Below are 9,518 nucleotides of genomic sequence, written 5' to 3' on the forward strand. Positions count from 1 at the left end.
GAGTATGTGCAATATCTAGGTTTGTATATGCCTTTGGATGACTCAGGGCCAAACTGGAACGTTGGGTGTAACACTAACAATGGTCGTCTGTTACCTGTTTACATGTTTGTTTGTGCTTTGTGGTCTTAAGTCTGTCTATTGTGGTAATTTGATGTTAATTGTGAATCACACTTTCTCATGTCCATTCTGAATTTCTCTCCTGAAGAGACAATAAAGGATAATCTAATCTAATCTAACCTATACTGACAAGGAAATGGCCTCAAATACAGTGCCTGCAGCTGCTAAAAAATGTGCTTCTTAAATAGGCCTAATAAAAGCAGGTCACGACTGTTCAGGACCTAGGTCACTTGTGCCACTGCAGACGTGTCTTGTGTGCAAACGTTTCTTGTCTGAATTGGAATCAAGCCACAAAGACAAACAACATGATGTTTAAGTCTGGCCTTTTGATGCACACAATTAAATTGCATTTATGCCTCACATGTGCAAGGGGCCGGCCCCCAATGATGCCCGAAAGGGAGCAGTGCGACGGGACGATACCATGCTCAGGGTACCTCAGTCATGATGGAGGATGGGGCACAGGATAACCAGTATGGGGCGCCGTTTGTAAAGCTGACTGTGCTGAAAATTTCAGCAACATTTTGTCACATTTAGCTGAAATTCCATCAACATTTTGTCACATTTAGCTTAAAACAGTGTTTTTAAAACGGTGTGAATTTTTCAGACTCCCCTTTTTGCACATTTAGAACAATGAATGTTAAATCTAAATAATGTATCTAAATGTTAAATATAAATCTAAATAATATATAAAAATGTTCAATCTAAATGTCGAATCTAAATAATAAATCTAAATCTAAATGTAAAATATAAATCTTAAATCTAAATATTAAATCTAAATATTGAATCTAAATGTTAAATCTAAATATTAAATCTAAATCTAAATGTTAAATCTAAATGTTAAATCTAAATGTTAAATCTAAATTTTATATCTAAATGTTAAATCTAAATCTAAATAATATATCTAAATGTTAAATCTAAATGTCAAATCTAAATAATAAATCTAAATTTAAATGTTAAATATAAACCTAAATCTAAATGTGGAATTTAAATCTAAATGTTAAATCTAAACCTGAATGTTAAATCTAAATGTTAAATCTAAATGTCAAAACTAAATGTTAAATATAAATATTTAGATTTAGATTTAGCATTTAGATTTAACATTTAGATTAAACATTTTTGTGTTTGTAACTTAACTTATCTAAATGTTAAATCTAAATGTTAAATCTAAATATAAATATTTAGATTTAGATTTAACATTTAGGTTTAGATGTAACATTTAGATTTAACATTTAGATTTAGATTTCACATGTAGATTTAAGTTTATATTCAACATTTAGATTTATTATTTAGATTTGACATTTAGATTTAATATTTAGATATAGGCCTATTATTTAGATTTAGATTCAACATTTAGATATAACATTTAGATTTAGCATTTAGGTATAACATTTAGATTTATCATTTAGATTTAGATTTAACATTTAGATTAAACATTTAGATTTAATATTTAGATTTAACATTTAGATTTAGATTTAACATTTAGATTTAAGATTTATATTAAATATTTAGATTTAGATTTATTATTTAGATTTGACATTTAGATTTAACATTTTTATATATTATTTACATTTATATTTAACATTTGGATACATTATTTAGATTTAACATTTATTGTTCTAAATGTGTAAAAAGGGGAGTCTGAAAAATTCATAAAATTTGTATAACACTGTTTTAAGCTAAATGTGACAAAATGTTGCTGAATTTTTCAGCACAGTCAGCTTTACAAACGGCGCCCCATAAACCAGAGCACTGGTTAATTCCTCCCCCCACCAACCACCTGAAATGTTAAATGTAGAATACAATAGAATAGAATACAATAGAACAGAGCAGAATGTTAGGCCTAATTTTTAAACCTTGCTGAAGGTGCACACAAAACGTATGCCATCACAGACGTGTCTTTTGTGCAAATGTTTCTTGTCTGAATTGCTATCAAGGAACAAAGACAAACAACATGATGTTCATGTCTAGCCTTTTGATGCACACTTGTGCTGTCAGTAAACTTTACTCAATAAGTGAAAATCTAAGTGAGTGAAAGTAAAAGCCTAATTGGGAAGTTCCAACTCCAATTGCCATTGTGACACAGTATTCCAAAGCACACAAGTGCACACTGCACACAACGAAATTTCATTTATTCCTCACCCGTGCAAGGGGGCAGGCCCCAAAGGTGCCTGAAAGGGAGCAGTCCGGTGGGACAATACCAGTGGTGTAGTCTACGTAGAACGCGGGTATACGGAGTATACCCACTTCTAAATTTTAGGGATTTCAGTATACCCACTTAAAATTCATTGATCCATTATTTTGAATAGCACAAATATATACCCACTTAAACAAAATTCAAATATACAGTATACCCACCATAAAAAAGTAGACTACACCACTGGACAATACCATGCTCAGGGTACCTCAGTCATGGAGGAGGATGGGGGAGAGCACTGGTTAATTACTCCCCCCTCCAACCTGGCAGGTCGAGAGTTGAACCGGTAACCTTTGGGCTACAAGTCTGACATCCTAATCGCTTACATGACTGCCCTAATGTTGCCATGATAATTCAACACACAAGTGGGACCAAATATAGCCTGCTCTAGAAGCCTAGTGTTAAGTTCAGCTATGAATATTCAATTAGCACTATGAAATGAATCAGTTACTGAGTTGAATTGGTCCCATTCCCTAGTGTTGAATTTAAACTGGAATATTTATCAAACTAACATACGAACGTGGTACTAATAACATGGTGTGAGAGGGAGGAAAGTTGACCACCCACCCACCTCCATGCCCAGGCCTCAGGATACCAAAATGGTCTGCTACATCTCAGTAAATTACCATGCTTGTATATGTGACAGAGCACACCAATAACTCTGATGGTCACTCCATCACATGTATAGGCCCTGCTATAGCTACCTCCTGAACATTTCTGAAAATTCACCTCCTTGTCAATCCTGTGCCTTTGGCACTGCAGAATAGAATAGAATAGAATAGAATAGAATAGAATAGAACAGAACAGAACAGAACAGAATAGAACAGAATGACTTAGGCCTAGTTTTCAAGCCTTGCTCAAGGTGTTCAACCAAAAAGTATAGAATTACTGTATAAGAATGTACTAATACGACATTGCAAAACTGCTCTGAGTGGCATATTAGTGCAAAGGCACGAAGTGCAAGAGTAAAGCTGCATTTATATGCTGTAGAGTAAACTGGTCCACTTCGGAAAGACTAGGCCAGGGATGACCGGAGCACTCAGATACTTTTTAGTAATTTATTGTGGTGAAAACATAATGACTGACGTTTCGACGCTGTGTGCGTCTTCTTCAGAGTCTTCTGCATTTATATGCATTTGTATAGTGACAAGTCTAAGTTAGTGCGAAAACAGCAGGCTATATGCCAGAAGTCATGAACATGGATCTGAGTTCCCATTGCTGATCATTTCTATGTATGTGTGTATTCGATTTGCAACTTTCTGTCCCACTAATATAAGCATGACAGGCAGATAGGCCTACATTTGAAGTAGTTTGTAGCCTAGGCTAAATGTAGAATTCGTAGTGTGTACGCCACTTCGGTAGAGGGCAGTAATGCTCCCTGTAGTGACGTGAGTTCCATGTTCAGTAATCACGAAGGAGCAATATCAGCAGTAGCGTAATTTGTTTTGCGAATAGCGGAGACTTGGCATCTTCAAGTTGAAGATACGCCAATCAAGATGGTTTCTAAAAGCCAGGATTGCGCGATATGGTTGGGCTCGGAAACAGGGATATTGAAAGGTATGCACGTGTTGCTCTTTGCTGTCTTGACTTGCATGGCGCTGGTTGTAGTGGTAACACGTGGGTTGTGTCTGGGAGCTCGCTAGTGCTAGACAGCTACATTACCAGGGCTATGTCATTACCCTCGGTAGAAGTTTAAGTGCCAAAACGACTAGACTAGCCATACCTTTCTAACTCTAAAATGTCGGCCATTCATCGTATTCGCATGTCGTGTTTTATTTTAAAGGGGTGAGCCTAACGAAGAAGCAGGCATTTAACTTCTGTGAGATGACCAGCCTGAGTCGGGACCAGGAAGTTTGTGTTTTGGCATGGGGGGATCCTCAGGAATCAGAGGTGGGTCTGGAAAAGTGCATTGTTGACCACTGGATTGTCAACAGTTTTGTCTGCTGTGTCGTAGTTTTACAACGTGTGTCCAGTTTTGTAACGTTGTGCCATTCTGTTTTCCTGAAGGTGCTGGTAGGCTGCGCCAATGGTGCGGTGAAAACGTTTAGCACAGAAAAAGGCATTTTCACAGAGAGCAGAGAATGCGCAGACCACTCACAGGGCAAGTTCACCGGCCTGGCTGTTTCGGACAAGTGAGTTGTGCGTTGTCTACGCAGCACATATCGTTTTCACACTAATATTCCACATTGCTGTGTGGCATTGCCATGTCTGCACTTAACTACAACAACTAGCACATTACCTATATTTATGTGGTAAACATTCACCTAACATGCGCGACTGCCGTTGCACTATGTTTGTATGGGCAGAAATCATTATCATGATATCTTAGACTTTGTTTAACCTCTGACTTCTGTTCTTTTGGCCACAGTGCCCTGATCACCTGTGTGGAGTCCGGACTGATAAAGGTGTGGAAAGAGGGCAGCATGGACACGGTAAATAATGATGCACACTCACACAATGTTTAGGGACCTGTGAACAACAGTGATCATTGTTGGGCATGTACAATGTATCAGATATTTATTAATATGCAATATTCTCATCCGTACGTATGTGAAGCGCCATATAGGCCTATGTATTTCCACACATAATAAATTAACGTGACAAGCTGCCCTAGATGCTCTCCTCACTCTATATTCTACAGTTTTGAGCATTGCTTACCTATGTATTTATTTTCAGTCCTCTCATCTCGGCCCGGGTGCTGTGTTTGGTGTTTGTGTCTAGGTTGAGATCAATGCAGGAAGTGGTATTTGTCGAATGCGACAGAACAAATCGCAGCGGAATCAGGTGGCCACAGGAGGAAAGGAGAACTCGCTGAAAGTATGGGACCTGGACAGACCAGACAAGCCGATATTCGCGGCTAAAAACGTAAGCTGCACACTGCATAGCATGTCTTTGAAGACAGTGGACTTTTTTGTCATCAACAGTGATGGGCAAAATGGATTCATTTGTTACAATATTGACCTTGTTTTACCTGACAAATGCTGCTAGGCGATTGGCTGGTTGAATGTTCACCTGGTTGAATTGGGCAGATAAAACAAGGTCATATGGAAAATGTGGCCCTAGAATGATGATGATGATGATGATGATGATGATAATCAATTTTCCCCACACTCAACGGTGCCTGACTTATGTGTTGTCATTTTGATTGTTTGTATGGCCCATCAGGTGAAAAATGATTGGCTGGACTTGCGAGTGCCAATCTGGGACAGAGACATGGCCTTCTTTCCTGACTCGGATAAGATTGTGACATGCACAGGACATCACCAGGTATGTCGGATCGCCTTGTCTTCTCAGACTTTTGTCTTTTTGAAAGTCCGGTCACGTATACAACATGGCATGATTACACTCTCTTAAATACTGAAATACTTGAGCGTCTGACCAGAATATATTGGTCACTGGAATGCAGTGTTCACTGAATATGTACAGCCATTTGTGTAGTTTTGAATCACGGTCTTGACGCCAGTTAAAGTGTACAAAGCCATGAATCACTTGTCCAGTGATGCTACTCCTAGCCAAAGCTACCATCCAAAGCATCTCCTCTGAGTCAACAAGAAATGAGTGACTTCTGTTTTCATCTGGTGCCTCAATGGAGAGTGGACTGTGTTCTTAACTGAAGAGGAAAACCCAGAGCAGCACAGTTGCAGTCCTTTTCTGTTCTTTGAAGTGAAAGCCCACTTACCAAATTCATGTTGTCAGTGACAGAGCAGTCCACAGCACACATTGCTCCCTGCACACAATGGCATTCCGCCAGCGCCAAACCCCCCCCCCCCCCCCCCTCAGATGGGGCAAGACTGTACCATGGGAGACCTCTGGTTAACTACTCCCTCCACCAACCTGGCGGCTCAGGAATCGAACTGGCAACCATCAGGTTTCAAGCCTGACACCCTAACCTCTTACCCAAGACTGCCCTATGATGACTTTCATCTGTGTTGCTCCAGGTTTTTCTCTTCAGTGTTGCGTTCCGTGCGTATGTTTCATAAGCCTGTGTCTCTGCCTCCTCTCGTTGCTGGGTAGGTGCGAGTGTATGACCCTGCGACCCCCCAGCGTAGGCCGGTGCTGGAGGCGCAGTTTGGGGAGTACCCCCTTACAGCCCTGGCTCTGCCGGCTGGAAACGACTCCGTGGTGGTGGGGAACACACAAGGAGAGCTGGCTATTCTGGACCTCAGAAAAGGTGAAACTTTTAAAAAATATATAATTTTGTTCGTTTACACAAATCTTTTTATATTTAGCCCAATATACACAAACACAATCTGAATTGTTCTAGAAAAAACACACTTTTGTACGGTGAGGAATGACCTCATCTTGTGAAATTCCTTGGGTAATAGTTGTTCAAATACTAATCTGTTTCGTGTGTCTTGTTTTTTTTTCCAAATGAGTCAGTTTATGATTGTTGTACTATACTCAATAAACACTTGTTACTGTGTGTACTTTGCGTTTCCCAATTACAATGTATAATCTCACCACTAGGTGGTGTACATCTCACAGATTTAAGATGTTATCACTCTTGCAAATAGTTCTCCCACAGCTTTAAGGGTATAGTATGTAATATTTTTAGCAGTTCATCTCCAGAAATCATGCTGCTCATTTACAATTATTACCTTTTCCACAAATACTTACCACCACCAGGTATTCATTATGACTGGGAAATGTTCTCTTTTCATTTATGAAAAGGTGAATCTTCCCTATATCTGCTGTTTCGAATGTCCAGTAACAGACACTTTTAGCTGCAGAACTTACTGCACTTTCGTCATACTAGTAAACATTAGTTTATTACTTTGTAAGCATTCATGAAAAGATCAAATAGTGTAATACCTGTGCTCTGGCCACAATCCTACCTGTACATAACGTACCTTTTTAAAATAGTTTTCTCTTGTGTGCACTTTCTTTTCTCTCTTGTGGAAGTTAGTGTTGGTCTGTGGGTTATACAACCTTTAGAAGGCTGAACATGCTGATGGTGGAGGATTATTAATGAGTTGGAATTTTTGGACGCTTCAAATGAAATTATTTTCTGTGTGCGTGTGTGTGCTTGCACGTTTGCGTGCGCGCGCGTGTGTGTGTGTGCGAGTGCGCGTGCGCGTGCGCGTGTGCGTGTGTGTGTGTGTATGTGTGTGTGTTGTGGTTTTTTTTTTCTGCAGGTCTGGTGCGTGGGCGTCTGAAGGGTCTGGCGGGGGGTGTCCGGGCGCTGGAGTGCCATCCTACGCTGCCCCTTGTGGCCTCCTGTGGACTCGACCGCTTCCTCCGAGTCCATGACCTCCACGAGCGCAAGCTGCAACACAAGGTCTGATAGATAGATAGATACAAACCGCATTCCCAAAAAAGTTTGGAAACTTGGTGCTTTGAGAATAAAAACAAAATTCTGTCACTTTTTCAAAACATTCAATCTATGCATAAGTTGCAACACAAGGTCTGATCGTATTCCCAAAAGTTTGGACGCGTGGTATTTTGAGAGTTAAACCAAAACGCTGTACACATAAGATTAAGCTTGCAAAGGCAACATCAGCTGTTAAAGCCAATGGATTTTTTTAAAGAAATGTGAGTGAAATCCAGTATATCAAGTGTCTCAAATTTGACCATGGATTGGGACAGACAAGTCCCAGTCTACTCCCACAGAGGTCTCACCTCCACAGTTTTTTGATTATCACCATTTTCTTAATGTGACGGCCTCCCCTGTCTATTTATTGTTAATGTCTGTATCAGTATGTTTAGCTTTACCTGCACATTGCATACTGATGTAACGCAATTGCAATCTTTCATGCTAATACCTGTTACATACTGTACATGTTTGACAATTTATACTTTTAATACTTAAAGGGGAAGTCCAGTTTTTTGAACATTAAGGCCATTTTCTGAGTGGTCTGCAATGTTTTAGAGTCCCCCTCACCGTTTATTTCATGTTTGCTGCAGTCTCTGTTATTTGGCTGATTTGGATTTGATCTCAACCAGCTTTAGAATGGCCGTCTATGAGCACCTGCAACTCTGTTCTTAAAATCAACTTTAACATTTGTTTTCGAAAGTCTACAGCTCACAAAGTGGTTAGGGGTGTTCACTAGCAGTCCCTAACAAGTTTCAAGGCGAAATTTGGCTTCTGTCATTTTTTATTTGCCATTTTGTGAAAGAAAGTGAAAGTGAAAGTGAAACTTAATTTACAAATTGCTACATAAAACACACATAAAACATGACAGATGCCATATTTCGCTACAAAAATTGCTAAGGAACACCAGTGAATACTGTTGAACACTTGCTGAGTTGCATATTCTTCAAAACAAATGTTAAAGGTGATTTTAAGAACAGAGTTGCAGGTGCCCATAGACGGCCATTCTAAAGCTAGTTGAGATCAAATCCAAATCAGCCAAATAACAGAGACTGCAGCAATCATGAAATAAACGGTGAGGGGGACTCTAAAACATTGCAGACCACTCAGAAAATGGCCTTAATGTTCAAAAAACTGGACTTCTCCTTTAACTTTAATACTATTATTTTGACTCTCCTTGCAGGTGTACCTGAAGTCCAGACTGAACTGCGTGCTGCTGTCCAGTAGTAGCTTGGAGGTATGTAGTTCACCTCCAGCTAGCTGGGGATGGACAGAATTTATACAAACATACAGAATATGGGGGGGGGGGTATATTGTTACACAGTCCTTGCCGTTTATGATTTGCCATAAGCATATGGGGCCATTTTCCTGTGAAAACAGAAACTTAAGGACCCGACCATAGTTTTGAAAGCTTCGAAAAAAATATATGTTTTACTTAAAATGGGTCTCTACTCAGTAAAGGAATTCTACTCTGCTCAACATTCAATTGTTTTGTTTTGTGTTCCTCAGTACGGTGGAGAGGACTTGTCCGGGGACGTGGAGGAGGTCAAGCAGGAGAGGGACTCTGAAGACGATGAGGTTTGGGACGCCATGGAAAAGGTGACAGAGAAGACGAAACGACGTGCCAACCAGGAACCGGAACCGGACAGCACAGAGGTCGAGACCGAGACCAAGAAGAAAAGAAAAGTTGCAAAGAAATAATGAAAAACTCACAAAGAGACAGGACTGAAAACAAACCGCCTGTATAATTAATGCATTTTTAAAGTGATGTCTTTGGAACTGACAGAATTGAAGCAGGACACTTGGCCTCACCATCTTTTGCAGGTGACATTCACAACTCTCCCTCCCTGCCCTTCATATTCTCCACAATATCCCGAACACAAGGCGGTCGCATTA

General features: G+C 39.8%; 1 protein-coding gene across 1 annotated transcript in view; it reads left to right on the plus strand.

Annotated features, from left to right (window-relative positions):
* The first annotated feature begins 3,694 nt into the window (after positions 1-3,694).
* Positions 3,695-9,518, plus strand: part of wdr74 (WD repeat domain 74) — a 6,496-nt gene continuing 672 nt past the window's right edge. Inside the window, exons 1-10 of the mRNA XM_063214561.1 lie at positions 3,695-3,868; positions 4,095-4,201; positions 4,319-4,443; positions 4,680-4,743; positions 5,033-5,176; positions 5,477-5,578; positions 6,326-6,482; positions 7,447-7,589; positions 8,806-8,859; positions 9,132-9,518. The exon at positions 9,132-9,518 is cut by the window's right edge and continues 672 nt beyond it. Of these exons, the coding sequence (XP_063070631.1) occupies positions 3,808-3,868; positions 4,095-4,201; positions 4,319-4,443; positions 4,680-4,743; positions 5,033-5,176; positions 5,477-5,578; positions 6,326-6,482; positions 7,447-7,589; positions 8,806-8,859; positions 9,132-9,323 (1,149 nt within the window). The 5' untranslated portion in view covers positions 3,695-3,807 and the 3' untranslated portion in view covers positions 9,324-9,518. The remainder of the gene's footprint in view (positions 3,869-4,094; positions 4,202-4,318; positions 4,444-4,679; positions 4,744-5,032; positions 5,177-5,476; positions 5,579-6,325; positions 6,483-7,446; positions 7,590-8,805; positions 8,860-9,131) is intronic.

This window comes from Engraulis encrasicolus, chromosome 13, assembly GCF_034702125.1.
Source record: "Engraulis encrasicolus isolate BLACKSEA-1 chromosome 13, IST_EnEncr_1.0, whole genome shotgun sequence".
Classification (NCBI taxonomy): domain Eukaryota; kingdom Metazoa; phylum Chordata; class Actinopteri; order Clupeiformes; family Engraulidae; genus Engraulis; species Engraulis encrasicolus.